This window comes from Cnephaeus nilssonii (assembly GCF_951640355.1).
Source record: "Cnephaeus nilssonii genome assembly, chromosome: 14".
NCBI classification, from domain to species: domain Eukaryota; kingdom Metazoa; phylum Chordata; class Mammalia; order Chiroptera; family Vespertilionidae; genus Cnephaeus; species Cnephaeus nilssonii.
The window spans coordinates 32,164,820-32,181,867 of NC_137085.1; the positions used below are offsets into that span (position 1 = coordinate 32,164,820).

General features: G+C 36.0%; 1 protein-coding gene across 10 annotated transcripts in view; it reads left to right on the top strand.

Annotated features, from left to right (window-relative positions):
* AGTPBP1 (ATP/GTP binding carboxypeptidase 1) overlaps positions 1 to 17,048 on the top strand; it is a 105,753-nt gene that overhangs the window by 61,983 nt on the left and 26,722 nt on the right. For all 10 annotated transcript variants that reach the window (XM_079790470.1, XM_079790468.1, XM_079790474.1 and 7 more), the window contains 4 exons: positions 925 to 1,011; positions 1,096 to 1,244; positions 13,764 to 13,851; positions 16,280 to 16,424. In XM_079790470.1, the coding sequence (XP_079646596.1) occupies positions 925 to 1,011; positions 1,096 to 1,244; positions 13,764 to 13,851; positions 16,280 to 16,424 (469 nt within the window). The remainder of the gene's footprint in view (positions 1 to 924; positions 1,012 to 1,095; positions 1,245 to 13,763; positions 13,852 to 16,279; positions 16,425 to 17,048) is intronic.

The window sequence follows — 17,048 nt, forward strand, 5'->3', positions numbered from 1 at the left end:
CTAGGTATCCTATCTAATAATAATAGAGTAACATGTAAATTACCATCACTCTGGTACGCTCATGATTGGGCGGCGGGAGGCTGGGGGGCGGGACTCGGGGTGGCCTATCCGGCCATTGAGAGGCACGGATCCACTGCCACTGAGGGGGGCTACCCTGCTGTTGAGAGGCGCAGGGGGCGGGAGTCCCGCCCCCTGCGCCTCTCAACGGCCAGATCCGCGGCCGCTGAGGGGGCCTGCCGCGGACACCCAGCTGCGCCTCTCAAGGGCAGGGTAGCCAGGTGTCCGCGGCAGCCCCCCTCAATAGCAGGGTAGCCCCCTTCAGCGGCCGCGGACCATCAAAAGTGGGGGAGCTGGGTGCCTATCTGCTCTGCCGAGCCGGAGGTTTCTGAAAGGCCTGGTGCACCAGTGGACAGGCACCCAGCTCCACCGCGAAAAGCGAAAGCGTGTAGGGGACCCTACACGTGCATGATTCAATCATGCACTGGGCCTCTAGTTAGAAGATAATAGATAATGTAGTTATCTAAATTTAAAATAATATTTTACTTCAGAACTGCTTAGTTAGAATTATTAGTACTCAGAACAGGTCATGTGCATTTAAAAAGTAAGTCTGGCTTTTTAAAATATGATTACGAGTACATATTTAGAAATGACACTTATTCACTGAGGCAAAAATTCTTATTTTTATTAACATTTGCTATCAATGTAGGAACAAATCTCTACTTATAATTATAATGTTTTTGTCTATAACTATTAGCCAGAGTTTGTATTTTGCTTGTGTTGGTTATGTTTTTTGGTTTCAAAATAATAAGGAAGGTGAGATGGTAAGGGTGTATTTTTAATCTGTAGTGTATTTTTATGTTTATTATTGCTTACCTGCTTAAAGGCAATGTATTTTATTATACTTACTTTAAAATTTTTATTTAGTTACATCGCTCCAGAAGAAGGAGATATTTTGAAGTTTAACTCCAAATTTGAATCTGGGAATCTGCGCAAAGTAATTCAAATTAGAAAGTAAGTCATTTAGAATTTTCTCATTTTGTGTGTGCACAGATACTTTCCTCATTTTCCTCAGATTTCTTCATTTTCTATTTTCAGAAATGAATATGATCTTATTCTGAACTCGGATATAAATAGTAACCATTATCATCAGTGGTTTTACTTTGAAGTCAGTGGGATGCGGCCAGGTGTTGCTTACAGGTTTAACATCATTAACTGTGAAAAGTCCAACAGTCAGTTTAATTACGGTAAGACCGTTTTTTTCCCCCAACTTAGAGGGCACACAGGCATCATATCCAAGGGATAGATAATTAAAAAATTGCTAACTTAAAAAAAAAGTTTATGTTCTTTTGTTTTCTCTGGTTCTCAAAATTCAGATGTTATGCAAAATTTGACATAGACTAAGCTTTGCATTGTTAGTAACGAGAGTTATCCCTGTGTGGAGGCAAGCCCTTTAAAATGTAATGAGTATGGTTGATTTCATCCAGATTGAGTGCCACTATAAATATATCATGTGTGCTGCTCAAGTTACTCATGTCAGTTCATCTAGGAGAGAATTGCAGAAAGCAATCTTTTTAAACTTTTTATTTTGAATAGATTCATAGAAAGTTAAAAATTACAGAAGTTGTGGAAAGGTTCCAAGTTCTCTTCACTAAGATTCCTCCAGCGATTACATCATACATAACTGTAGTCCAATATCAAAGCCAGGATTTGACATTGGTAAAATGTGGGTGCATAATTCTGTGCTATTTTATCACATGTGTAGATTACTGTAACTGTCACCACAATCAAGATACAGAGTACTTCCTTCACCACATAGCCTGTGCTACTCCTTCAGATTTCACCATTCAGTTGGATGTTAGTTGTAGGTTTCTGTACATTTTTTAAATCTACTTGAGGAAGTATCTATTACTAGTTTTCTGAGACATTTTATTGTAAATGGGTGTTGAATTTTGTCATATGCCTTTTCTTCATTCGTTGATTTGATCATGTGATTTTTCTTCTTCAGTCTATTAATATGACATGTCACATTGATTTTAGAATATTGAATCAGCCTTTTTTATCCATGTAATAAACCCCTCTTGGCCACTGTGTATAATTGCTAATATTTTGTTAAGAATTTTTATATTTCTCTTTAGGAGGGATATTGAGCAATAATTTTCTTTTTGTTTTGTACTGTATCTGGCTTTGGTATGTCCTGGTGGTACTGAGCTTATAAAAGGAGTTGGGAAATGTTCCCTCCTCTTATTTTCTGGAAGAGCTTGTGTAGATTTAGTATTGATTCTTAAACATTTGATGGAATTCTCCAATGAAATTACTTGGGCCAGAAGATTTCTTATTTGATGGTCTTTTAACTTAGAAATTCAGTTTCTTTCATATAAATTATCTGTTTTATTTTGAGTGAGTTGTGGTAGTTTGTGTTTTTAGGAATTGATCCATTTCTTCTCAATTGTCAAATGTGTGTTAGTTGATCCGAGTGCTCCCTTGCTGCTCTTTTGATGTTGGCAGGGTCTCCAATGATATCCCCTGTTTCATTCCTGATAATAGCAATTTGTGTCTTCTCTGTTTTTCTTTGTCAGTCCTGCTTGAGGCTTGTCAATTTTATTGACATTTTCAAAGAATCAGCTTTTTGTTTCATTGGCTTTCTCTACTGTTTCCTCATGAGGCAATTTAAAAAAAACTGGTGTTGTGCCAGCAAAAATATTAAATTCATAGCCTCAGTTAAGGCTATGTATTTAGTACTTTAAAAAATATAGCCCTAGCCGGTTTGGCTCAGTGTATAGAGTGTCGGCCTGCGAACTGAAGGGTCCCAGGTTCGATTCCAGTCAAGGGCATATCTCCGGTTGCAGGCTTAATCCCCAGCAGGGGGAGTGCAGAAGGCAGCTGATCAGTGATTCTCTCTCACCATTGATGTTTCTATCTCTCCCTCTCATTCCCTCTCTGAAATCAATAAAAATATAAAAAAGCAAAAAAACAAAACTAAGAGTTCTTTGTCAGGCATCAGTCTTTATAGTCAAATATATCAGTGGAAGATAATATAATTGTAAAAACTTAAGATCAGTCATTTAAAATGGAAACACCAATTTTCAAGTATTTAATCTGATAATTTTGGGGTAAAAGAAAATAATTCTTTTTTTAAAAATATATATTTTATTGATTTTTTACAGAGAGGAAGGGAGAAGGATAGAGAGTTAGAAACATCGATGAGAGAGAAACATCGATCAGCTGCCTCCTGCACACCCCCTACTGGGGATGTGCCCGCAACCAAGGTACATGCCTTGACCAGAATCGAACCTAGGATCCTTGAGTCCGAAGGCCGACGCTCTATCCACTGAGCCAAACCAGCTAGGGCAGAAAATAATTCTTTACAGATATATTTTGTCTGAAAAGTTGCAAAATCTCAGAGGTCTCAAGTCATTTGTTGTAAGGATGAAAAGCTTTTAACAACTAAGGAATGAGAGGCCATGTTATCTGTTTCAAATGTTTTAACTTGTTAAAAGCATGAATATGAAGATGCTCTTTAAGGGGGCGTTTCTGAAAATGGAACCTTTCAAGAGCTGAAGAGGTTGTTCCCAATTGTCATTATTTATGTGGAAAACAGGAAATTATCTACTCTAATCACTTTACATGTATGGCATGAAAGCTTTAGTCAGATTCACTAATTTAATGTACTAAGTATAAGAAGATTAGGTAGCATAATATCTGGTTTAGTTATATTTAAAATTTTGAAATAATCTAATTTTAAGGATTATCTCAGTGATTATATTGATTTGCATGAATAGTAGTACGAATATTCTTGGTAATTTATTTCACATTCTTAATGTTTGATTTTTAGGTATAAATACTAATCATTGAATGCCCTAACTCTTAGAAACATTTGTTTGTTGACCTTAAATGTTTGTATAACTTTAAAAATGACCTTAATGGACTCATTAAAAATACCCAAAACAAGTAAAGAATCTTATATTTTTCCTATTTAACTTGTAAGTATAATGCTAACATAATATTTTAGAGGAGAAAAAGATAAATAAATGTAATTGCATTTGCATTTTGAGTGCTCTTTAAGAGTAAAACATAAAGGCATATTTATTGCTGAAATGATAATCAGTATAATTTTTAAACTGTAGTGCTCAGTAAGGTAGATGGTATTTTTACTAACTTTATAAAATAATACTCTTACTACTTTAAACTTTATTCAACATTTAATTTTTTAAAATTAAAAACATACATTTGGAATGCTTTTAAAAACTCCATATATCTATAAAATAATCTCTTCCTCTAGTGCCATTTTAAATTTAAAATGAATATAATTCTGCAACTAAAATAAAGCAATGAGATAGATGAGTGCTTTATTTTTAAATTTTCCTTCTTCCTTACCTCTTGCCCATTAGATATTATTATTTTTTTAATCCTCACCTGAGGATATGTTTTAATTGATTTTAGGGAGAGGAAGAGAGAGAGAGGGAGTGAAAGGGAGAGAGGGAGTGAAAGGGGGAGAGAGAGAGAGAGAGAGAGAGAGAGAGAGAGAGAGAGAGAGAGAGAGAGAGAGAGGAGAGAGAGAGAGAGAGAAAAACAGAAAAACAGAAACAGAAACATAAACATCGATATTAGAGAAATATCCATCTGTTGCCTCCCTTACATGCCCTGATCAGGGATCAAACTGCAACCTAGATATGTGACCTAACTGGGAATTTGAACTTGCAGCTTTTTGGTGTACAGAATGACGCTCAACCAACTGAGCTTCCCACCTGGCCAGGGTTGGATATTCTTATATGTATATCACACTTTTCAAACTCATTTTGTGGAGAATTTAGAAAACAAATTGGTGTTAAGAAAATAAAAACCATCAACAATGCATCATCCAGAGATAATCATTTTTACATTAGTTGTTTCCTACTAGGCATTTTAATAATGCAATATGTGATTTCTATGTATACATAGTTATCTATTTATTTAAAAAATGAGGCTGATAACCTATGCAAGTTTCATAATCTGTATTTTAACCAAACATATCGTCAACATTTTTTTCTGGTCATTGAATGTGTCTGAAACAGAATTTAATGGGCATCCTATGGAGGTATTGTAACTTACTTATATAAACATTTCTTTATTGGACATTTATGTTGTTTCTAATTATAGTATTTTCTATTTTAAATAATGCTGAGATAAACATTATACTAAATCTTTGTGTATATAATTTTTAGTTATCAACTCACAGGAGTGGAATTTTTAAAATCTATCTGCCAGCTGTAAATGTGTTTTTTTCCTGATTATTAAACAGTGGGTCTTTAATATAGGAAGTTGGTAAATTAAAAACAGTTTAAAAGACTCTTTTAGGAAGGAATGAGAAAAAAAAAAGTACTGTTTAGCATTTTGTATCTATCCCTAAATTGACTCACATTCACATAATTTTAAATTTCAATTTTACTCTTTTATAGTTAGAATTACAGTAGTAAAGCTTATTTGTAATAATATATAAATATATTTTATTTTATTAATTTTTTTTTTAGAGAGGAAAAGAAAGAGAAACATTGATATGAGAGAGAAATATCTATCAGTTGCCTCCTGTATGCCCCCTATTGGGGATCAAACCCCAACCCTGGCAGAATTATTTGGCACATAGAAATTTTTCACATTTTCATAATACCTTTTAACAGTATAAAGTAGTCATATTTATTCCATTCAGTATCTTTTGCCCTGAATTCTATTTTAATATTTTTGTTTTGAATTTGATTGATATCTTTGCATCTTACTTCTTGTAAATAGAGTTTGCCTTTTGTTGTTTTACCCTTTTAATATGTGATTTTTAGCCTGTTAAAAATTTTCTTTATAATTGATGTTTTTTTTATGTGTTTTATTTCTTGTACTTCTTTATTATATCTTTATCTGTTATTTTTTAAGAGACTTCAAAGTGTAGTGCAACACTTCTTTGAGTTGTGGAAATCTAAAATTTGTATATAAAAAATAGGTCATGAGCGTATTTGGATTTTTCTCAGTCTTGCTCTATCTGCCTTAAATTTAGTATAGATTCCTCCCAGATTCTAACAAGAAGTTGTCTGTTGATTTTCCTTTTTCTTTCCACATATTTGTAAACATTTAACTATGAAGTTGGTATAAGCTATAGAAGCAGCTGTTAGGTAGATGTAATTTTTTTTATGAAACTCTATCATAAGATTTAAGTTAATACAACATAGAGCAGATTTTGGTTTGTCATAACATGAATTGAGTTAGAAGAAGGAAGGGACCAATATTTTAGTAAATTAGAATTCAACATTTTAAGAATTTATAACTAGCTGTGTAGTTAATGTTATTATCATCAGATTAATTTTGAAGTCACTTTAAGAGAGGATACTGATGACTAAAAATATTTGCAGTAGAACTTCTTCAGCCAGAAGGATTTATTTAATTGCCATACGTGATTGATATCAGGAAATAATAGTAATTAGAAAAGTAGCTTATTGTTTGAATGTTTTTTCTTTTCTTGATTGGGACATACTGGTCGGTGGAGTACTTAATGTTGGATTTTAGCAAAGGTGCCTTAAAGAGGTCTTGTTCTTTGGCAGTTCCCCCCAAACAAGCTGAATTACTGCTGCTTTTGTTTCCCAAGTTGTCCTTTTCTGGGGATATTTAAGGGAATTCTACTAAATTCTTAATTTCTTTTCTTTTTTATTTCTTTCTTTATTTTATTTTTAAAAAAATGAATGATCTTATTTGTGAACTTACATTTGAGAATTATGACACTGAATAATAGTGCTATATGGTATCTGTTGTAATCCATGACCTCTTACCCTCTCCCTCAATACTTGAAAGGGGTTTGCTCAAGTTACCACTAGATGGCAGTCTTGCATTTTAGTAAAACTTGGAGCTTTCATCACAGCTTCCTCTCTGGCACTCTGGGTTTTCCTCTCCCATTCCCCTCACCCTCCACTGTCTCCATATAAATAGGATTTTTAACAACCTTCATATATAAATTGAACATTGTAGAACCAGGCAACAAAATAGAATTTTGGAGTCTAGTATGTAGTATTCTAAATCGCCCACATTAGTTAATTTCGTACTGTGAAGTTGAGCAATCTCTTGACTGAGGAAGTCTTCCCTGACTCTCCAGACTGGATTAGTCCCCTTGATAAATGTTCTTTGTAATCTTTTCCTTTCAGGGTGCTCTTTACATCTTTATGTTGTTATTGTGTGTGAATGATTAATACCTTCTCTGCCTACCCTTACCACTTGCTTGTAAATTTCATAAGGTCAGGGAAAGTGTCTCTGTTGCTGACCACTGTATTTATACCATGGCATTTAATTCATATTCAGTAAATATTTGTTAAATGAATGAGGCAATGGATAGATGAACTGGTATTCTCTTTTACTCAGTGGCTTATAATTTCTTTCTATCATTATTTATTTGACACCCAATTGCCCAAGATTTGGCCAGTGCTGGCTTATGTGACCTTTTGACATGTCCCCATCGGATTCAAGTGACTGCTGTTAGCCTCTAGACCAAGAATCTGGCCTTCCTCTTTTTTAGTATAAGTCTCTGTTGTACTAGCCATGTGTTTCTTCTCCATAGAGCCACTGAGCCTAGAAAACATATGCCACTTGTGATAGGTGCCCCTAAGTTTATTCAGGCTCCATTTTAAAGTTTTCTTGTTCCTCTGATCTATTAATTGAGGGTATTAGCTTCAACTTGAAAATTTTGTGAGTCAGTGATTCATGGTACATTTGATGATTAGTGCTTAAAACACCTTGTCTTTCTTTGTGTCTACACCTGTTATTGAGAATGTACTCAATACAACTTTGGCCTTTACTTGGGTAGTATTAGAGGTTAATGTCATTGGGTGTTGGCTTCACTGTGGCAATTTAATATTTTGATCGTCTATATTCATATGACAAGATGGGAAGTTCTTAGTATATTTGTTTTATGCAAATCAAGGTTTTATTCTTTGGCTAATGACTACATTAATTATTCAAAGATAGCTTTTCTATATCACGTTGAGTAGATTGTGGTTGATTCAGCCTGAGTTACCTCATTTGATTGATTCTTATTGGGCACCCTGTTTTGTTCATGTGGTTTTTATTATAGTCAGAATTTCCAAATATAGCTCCCTTCACTGCCCAGAATTAGCTTATCATTTTAAAAGTAATGTAAGAATACATTGTCTTTTATATAACTAGAATACTTCAGATAAATCTAATGTGCCCTTTGACCTCAGCCTGAATCTTGTTCCACCTTGCTATAAATAACCATTATGAATTTTGTGTGTCTGGAGGAGGTTACAGTTTCCATTTGAAATGGCTCACTGAATCCTAGGTAGAAATAAGAAAGACAGGGATCTTTTATGTACCAGTGAAATACATGAGTTTCAAGTATAAAAAAAGATCTTTACATACATCTGCTTTAAAACAACTGGTTAATTAAATAACGATAATAACAGCAGCTAATATTTATTGAATATTCATCATGTACCAGACCTTCTTCAAGTGCTAACAGATGTGGTGCTCTTAATCCACACAACAAACACTCCAGCGCAGTCGTTACACTCATTTTAGAGAGGGGAAACGGTGTAAGTGGCTTAGTAATCTGCCCAGGATCGTGCACCTGATGTGATGAAGTTGGAGTTCAGACCCAGGTAGTCTGGTTGCAGATCATGTACTCGTAATGACTTTGTTGTTCTGTGTGTGAAAAAATTAGTATTGTACTTCTCATTTGTGGTGCTGGGAGCGAGAAGACAGCCAAATAGATGTCTTTTGCAAAATCTGTGATTTTTTGTCACTTCCAACAAACTACATCTTTGTGTATGTAGAAATCTGAAAATATGCTACCCCTGAACTATCTCTGAGAAGAATAAATGAGGAAAATGGTCTCGAGATAGAAGACTAGGAATTTATAAAACGTGTTAAGTAAAAACATTCTAAGAGAGTGACATGGAAGAAATGAAAGTTAATTTTTTTTGGTGGTATTGCTTAGTTATTATTTTTATATAGTATCAGAGAAATAGTAATCATAAGTATTATGATGGAAAGCACAATAGAAAACTTTTCAAATTAAAAGGAAATGTGGAGAAATGCAACCAAACCTGTAAAATAAAAAAGTAAAGAAGGAGAAGAAATATTTAATCAATAGAAGAAAATAAGATGGAAGGAATGAAATGAAATGTATATCTGTCATTACTAACTATGAATGAGCTAAGACGTCTTCAAAAATCATGTATTGAGAATGACACAATTAGGGGAGGGGTGGTGGGAAGAGAGCAAGAGAATCTTTGTGTGTGTGCTATTTAAATGACAGAAAAGTTGAAAATGATTGGGCAGAGATAAAGTAGGCAAATACAAATAAAAGGAAGCAAAAGTGGTAATGTTAATGTTAGACAAAGAAAAATTCAGGGCTAAAAGCACTGAATAGATGTGTATTAACAAGTTAAAATCCTTGAAGATGCTTTAATAACCACGATTCTTTTATAAATTGAGATAAAATGACATATAATTTGTAATGTATTGACACATTAGTTTTAGATGTACAACATGACAATTAGATATTTATGTACTTGCAAAATGATCACAATAAATCTAGCTAATACCCATTATGACACAGTTTCAATTTTTTTCTTGTGATGAGAACTTCTCAGATCTGTTCTCCTGGCAACTTTCAAGTGAGCCATATAGCAACATTAACTCTGGTCACCAGAGATTTTAGATTTCCTTGCCTGTGATTAAACATAGTAGTAATTAACAAAAAGTCGAACAAAAATGGGTACTTGGAAATATGTAATAGTCTTCTAAAAACAAAGACCCAGAGAGAAATATTAAAACTGACATTAGAAATTATCTAGAATTGTACTGGTCAATATGGTAGTGACTTGCCTTATGTGACTAAATATTTAAATTAATTAGAAATTTAAAATCCAGTTCTTTAGTATCTCTCAGTTCACTTTCTGTGCATAATAACCATGCCTGGTGATTGGCTGCCAAATTGGACCGTGCAGATAGAGGACATTTCCACTGTGGCAGAAGGTTCAATTGGATCTAGAAAGTACTACACATTATAGACTTATGGGACATAGCTAACTGGTATTCAGAGGAAAATTGAAAGCCTTTAATAACTGGCATTATCCTATATAATAAAGAGCTAATATGCTAATTAGACTGAACAGCAGAATGACCTTCCGGACGACCGGATGACCTTCCAGATGACCTTCTGGACGAAGCCGGGGCTGCGAGGGCCGGCCGGGGCGTGAGGGCCAGCCGGGGCTGTGAGGCGCTGCGAGGGCCGAGCCCCTTGCATGAATTTCGTGCATAGGGTCTCTAGTCTGTATAAAAGCCTAAGTGACCGTTTCGACCGACGACCGGCCGGTAGCTATGATGCGCACTGACCACCAGGGGGAAGATGCTCAGCGCAGGAGCTGCCACCTGGTGGTCAGTGCACTCCCACAGCCAACCTTCTGTGGCCAGCCAACATCCCACGGTCCCTCCCCCCTGCCAGACATCCCCAATTGCCCCGATTGGGACTGGGTGAGACAGCCCCCATCAGCCCTGATTGCTGGCCAGGCTGAGGGACCCCACCTGTGCATGAATTTGTGCACTGGACCTCTAAGATATTAGAAAAACAAGAAGATAAACCAAAAGAAGAAGAAAGTTTTTAAAATTAGAAATACTATTTTAAATATATATATTTTTAAATATATTTTATTGATTTTTTACAGAGAGGAAGAGAGAGGGATAGAGAGTTAGAAACATCGATCAGCTGCCTCCTGCACACCCCCTACTGGGGATGTGCCTGCAACCAAGGTACATGCCCCTGACCGGAATCGAACCCGGGACCCTTGAGTCCGCAGGCCGACGCTCTATCCACTGAGCCAAAACGGTTTCAGCAGAAATACTATTTTAGAAATACTATTTTTAAAAATAGAAATAAAAATATAGAAGCACTGGAATTGATTAATAAAAAGTAATGATTCTGAACAGTCTATAACTGTTCTGGTGGAAATAAGAAATCTATTAGGTGCTATATTGAGATGCTGTTGCAGCTGAGTTATACTTAACTTTTAAAAAATAGATTTTACTTTTATTCCAATAAATTACCATTAATATATTTTTCCAAAGCTAGTATAATCTTATATCAGTACTTGGTAAAGCTAATTAAAATAAAAAACTAATTTTTAGATGCAAAAGTCCTAAATGAGATTTCAGCTAATCTAATCATGCTGTAAAAGAATAGTATCTCCTTGGAATACAAAGAGTTCATATTAGGAAACCTATCAGCATAATTTATTGCATCAACAAATTAAAGGAGAAAAGCCATGTGATTCTGTTAGTGGGTGCTAAAAAGGCATTTGATAAAATAATTAAAACACGTGTAATAAGAATTATGGAAGAAACGACTTCAGCTATGGAAATGATCATAGCACCTATCACAGAGGGTTGTTGTGAGGACTTAGTGACTTCAGTTATGTAAAAATGCTTAGAGCAAGGTCTGGTGCATCAGAATTATTCAGTGTTAGCACTTTTATTATTTAAATGTGATAGAGTTGATTTGTAAAAAAAAATTGACAAATGTTCTATTGAATGGCAAAATAGCTGGATTAAAATTATGAACAAGACAGTTCTGCTTACCACTATATTCAGAATCATTTTGGAGGTTTCATTTCTCTAAATAGAAAATAAAAGTAGAAAGAGTAAATGATATAAATACTAAAAGAGATGAAATATTTTAAATTACAAATGGTATGGTTTACATACTTAGAAAATTCAAGAGACAACTAAAGACTAAAAAGATACCCAGATAAGTTTAACAAAATGGTTCTGTAGCAAGAAAATGATTATATCTTTAAGTTAGGATTTAAGGAAAGTCAAATTGAATCTCAAAAACGATCATCATTTGTAAAATTAACATGAATTTCATTAACTCCAGTTAGAAACCCAGTACATTCTTTTATGAAATAGGATAAGGTGATTTTAAATTTCACGTGGAAAGTATATTTCTAAAACTACCCAAGAAAATATACTATATATTTAATCCTATTTTTGTTAACAGTCCTTCCTTCTCCTCCTCCCTGCTATAATCACATTTGTATGGGAAGAAGGTTGAGGAGGAAAATAACCATACTATTTTGTTGGCATTTTTTCTTTTCAGTGTAGATAATCCTTAGAGAGTTATAGAGCTATTTCCTTTTTTTTTTACTCTTTCACTTATTATAAGACTAGAGGCCCGGTGCACGAAATACGTGCACGGAGGGGGGTTGTCCCTCAGCCCAGCCTGTACCCTCTCCAATATGGGACCCCTCAAGGGATGTCCGACTGCCCGCTTAGGCCCGATCCCACCGGTACACCCCCCACCGGATCGGGCCTAAACGGGCAGTTGGACATCCCTCTCACAATCCAGGACTGTTGGCTCCCAACTGCTTGCCTGCCTGCCTTCCTGATTGCCCCTAACCGCTTCTGCCTGCCAGCCTGATCACCCCCTAACCACTCTGCTGCCAGCCTGGTTGATGCTTAACTGCTCCCCTGCCAGCCTGTTTGCCCCCAACTTCCCTCCTCTGCCAGCCTGGTCACCTCTAACTGCCCTCTCTTGCAGGGTTGATCACCTCCAACTGCCCTCCTCTGCCGGCCTGGTCACCCCTAACTGCCCTCTCCTGCAGGGTTGATCACCTCCAGCTGCCCTCCCTTGCAAGCCTGGTCCCTCTCAACTGCCCTCCCTTGCAGGCCGGGTGCCTCCCAACTGCCCTCCCTTGCTGGCCAGCTTGTGGTGGCCATCTTGTGTCCACATGGGGGCAGGATCTTTGACCACATGGGGGCAGCTATATTGTGTGTTGCAGTGATGATCAATCTGTATATTACTCTTTTATTAGATAAGATAGAGGCCTGGTGCACGGGTGGGGGCCAGCTGGTTTGCCCTGAAGGGTGTCCCGGATCAGGATGGGGTTCCCTTGGGGCATGGGGCGGCCTGAGTGAGGGGCCTGTGGTGGTTTGCAGGCCGGCCACGCCCCCTGGCAACCCAAGCGGAGGCCCTGGTATCTGGGATTTATTTTCTTTCTACAATTGAAACTTTGTAGCCTGGAGCGGAGCCAAGCCTGGGGCTCCCTCCGAGGCCGGCAGCCATTTCTGTTGGGGTTATAATTGAAACTTTGTTGCCTAAATGGGGTGGGCCCGGCCAGGGTGTGCGGAAAGCTTTGCTTCCCCTGTTGCCGGTGGCAACCCTGGCCTGCTCTCTCAAGCTCCATTCTGCCGTCATTTGTTTGAATTTGTTTACCTTCTATAATTGAAACTTTGTAGCTTGAGTGGAGGCTTAGGCCTGGCAAGGGCAGGCGGAAAGCTTGGCTTCCTCTGTTACCTAGGAAACCTTGCTCTCTGTGGCTGTAGCCATCTTGGTTTGGGTTAATTTGCATGCTCACTCTGATTGGATGGTGGGCGTGGCCTGTGGGCGTGGCCTGTGGGTATGGCGAAAGTATGGTCAATTTGCATATTTGTCTATTATTAGGTAGGATATACCTTTTTATTTTAATTGATCTAACATAGAAAATTTAATAGAAAAAAGTTTAATGACTTCACTCATTAAAGTTGTAATCTATTTTAGTTAAACTGGAAATTAAAGCATATTGATTGACTTACAGATTTTAAAGAAATTTCTCAGATTTTTTTTTTAATATATACTAAAATAATGGAAATATGTTGCCTTTTAACTTTCTGAATATTTGGTGCTTTCTACAATGGCAAGATTAATTTTTATTTCAAAAACTTGGAAAGAATTTTCTTTTTCTGTCTCTCTGTCAAAGGTATGCAACCACTCATGTATTCAGTTCAGGAAGCGTTAAATGCCAGACCATGGTGGACTCGTGTGGGGATGGACATTTGTTACTATAAGTAAGTATTCTAAGACTACTAGGACATCAATTTACAGAAGGGGATATTAACTTCACTCTATTTCAATTTAAGGATGAAAAAGTAGAGTTGTTATTGCATTCTTTGAATTGTGGTGATATGCTTTAATGTTACTTCAAACACAGTGGTTCTCAACCTTTCTAATGCCGCGACTCTTTAATACGGTACCTCATGTTGTGGTGACCCCCAACCATAAAATTATTTTCATAGCTACTTCATCACTGTAATTTTGCTACTGTTAATCGTAATGTAAATATCTGTGTTTTCCGATGGTCTTAGGCTCTACAGCAGCGGTTCTCAACCGGTGGATCGTGACCCACCAGTTGAGAACCGCTAGCAGGGTCGCCTAAGACTATTGGAAAACACAGATATTTACATTAACAGTAGCAAAATTACAGTGATGAAGTATCAACAAAAATAATTTTATGGTTGGGGGTCACCACAACATGAGGAACTGTATTAAAGGGTCGCGGCATTAGAAAGGTTGAGAACCACTGTTCTAACAGAATCCTTTAAAATTTGAGATCAGTTTAGGGGTACATTTAGTGGAAATATAGTTGATTCTTGAATAATACAGGTTTGAGCTGCACGGATCCACTTATATGTGGATTTTTTTTCAATAAATACCTGTACTGTTTTCGATCTGTGGTTGGGAGTCCACAGACTTGGAGGGCCAACTATATTCATTCATCTATGCCATGTTACATAGGGGACTTGAGCATCTGCTGATTTTGGTTATCTGTGGGGGTCCTGGAACCAGCTCCCAATGGGTACTAAGGGACGACTGTTATATTGGGGAATCAAAATGTATACTGTTTTTTTTTTTTATGTTTTGTTAATCCTCACCTGAGGGGCGGGGGGTTGAGAGAGAGAGAGAGAATATGAATCTATTGAAGGTGTAATGCTAAGTTAATGAAGACTATACCAATTTGAAAATTCCTTGAAAGTCTATGTATGTGTCTATAGGCCATAGCTTTTCTTCAGTTTGTGGCTTAAATAACACAAGGTGATTTGGAAATTTAGAAATTAAGTTAATAGACAAAGCATTTTTAACTCATCACATGTCACTGATATTTAAAGTCTGAAAAGTAAATTTACATTTACAAAAACAAATAATAGGATAATGAGATCTCATGTATTCATCACCCAGTTTCAACAAGTATCAACACAGGGTAGTTTTTAGTTAAACTTTCACCCTTCCCCCCCACTGAATTTTGAAAACATTTCCAGATACCATATTTTATCCATGAATACTTCAAAGGTCTTTGTCTTTATTTCCAGATACCATATTTTATCCATGAATACTTCAAAAGTGAACAGTAATGATGTTGCCTAATAGAAATTACTGTATTTAAGAGAGTCTAATAACCACAATGTCATTATCACATTATTTACTATGATAAAATATCCAGTCAGTGTTCAAACTTCCCCACTTGTCTCAAAACAAATGTTATTGGTTTCAGTCAGACCTGCCAAGGACTGCACATTGCATTTGATTTATGTTGCTATGTCTCTTAAGTCTCTCAATTTATAGGCTTCCCTTTTGTCTCTTTTTATTTCTCCTTTGTTTATTGAAACTAGATTACTTGCCATGTAGGATTTTCCACATTTTGGATTTTGCTGATTGTTCCCTTGTGCTGTTAATGAATTCTCGTAGTCTCACCGATTTCCTATAAACTAATAGCTAGATCTAGAAGCTTGATCAACTTCAGGTTTGACTTTTGGCAAGAAAACTTTATAGGTGGTGCAGTGAATTGGAAAACATATCATCTCTGGTTATTTCTTTTTTTTAATCTTAAGATTGACTAGTGAATTCATGTATGGGGTGAAGCAAAACTAGGTTTACAGTTGTGAGTATGGGCAAAACACAGTTTATTCTTGTATTATTGTTTATTAACTATTATATATTATTTTTCTTTTATATACAAACAACTGTAAACCTACTTTCGCCCCACCCACTGATCCATCCACTGCAAAGGCGTCCTTCAGCCTTTCATCTAATGGTTGTAGCAGCCATTGATGATCATTGTCTACCAGTAATGTGTGTGGCCACCAAAGAATGGGTTCTAAAACCTTTATTGATGTGTAGGGTATTAACTCTATTTAATTAGTAAATCCAAAAGTGAACAGTAATGATGTTGCCTCATAGAAATTACTGTATTTTCCGGCGTATAAGATGACTTTTTAATCCAGGAAAATCTTCCTATACTCCCAGTCATCTTATATGCCGGGAAATACGGTAATTGTTTTTTATTAGTATCAAGTCTATTTTTATAGAATACTTAAGTTGTGCTTTTCACAAATGATGGTTTTTCTCCCCACTTTGAATTTCTATTTAATATAATAGCAAGGGAAAAAAAATCAGGATTTTGTGTGGAGGAAATAAATGTTTTATGCTTTTCTATTGCAGAAATCACTTCTCAAGAAGTTCAGTTGCTGCAGGTGGGCAAAAGGGAAAATCCTACTATACAATGACATTCACTGTCAATTTCCCACATAAAGATGATGTTTGCTACTTTGCTTATCACTATCCATATACGTACTCAACTTTACAGGTGAGAACTCATTAAGTTGTATTATGACTATTATTGTGTTATATGGATATGTGTCAGATAATAGAAGAAAAATTACTTTAATTAATTTTCTTAATGAAATAAGAAACAGATCCAGTATTGAAGATTTTAGATAATAATACAACATTTGTTGAAAACATTAAAGGGTATAAATGGGGATGTAGTCTTTATTTTTATGTAATAGAAAGGAAAATTGACATGATTTTTACTTTCTATCTTTGGGTAGAAATCTACAGTTCTTTAAGATTCCATGATTTTCAGATTTTAACTGGATGAGATTTCCACCTGTTTAATGAGAAGCATTGGATCTGATAGAAAAATCTAACAGTAGAAAAATGTGGATGCAATTAAAGTTTTCTATAGGGAATTTATTTCTTCTAATAGTTTTATATGGAGTCCTAGATCTAGGTTGCTTAGAATTTGGGGTACAAGAGTTGCTTTGTGGGTTCTTTTGAGATTTTTGATTATTTGCATTGTAAAACAAAATAAAACAAGTGACTTCAAGTAATTATTGTGGTAGATTTACTCTCAGAACAGAAAGGCTATCCTACTGACCAAGGATCATGAAGATATCAATTTACCCAGAAAGGAATTGGAGCACTAGGG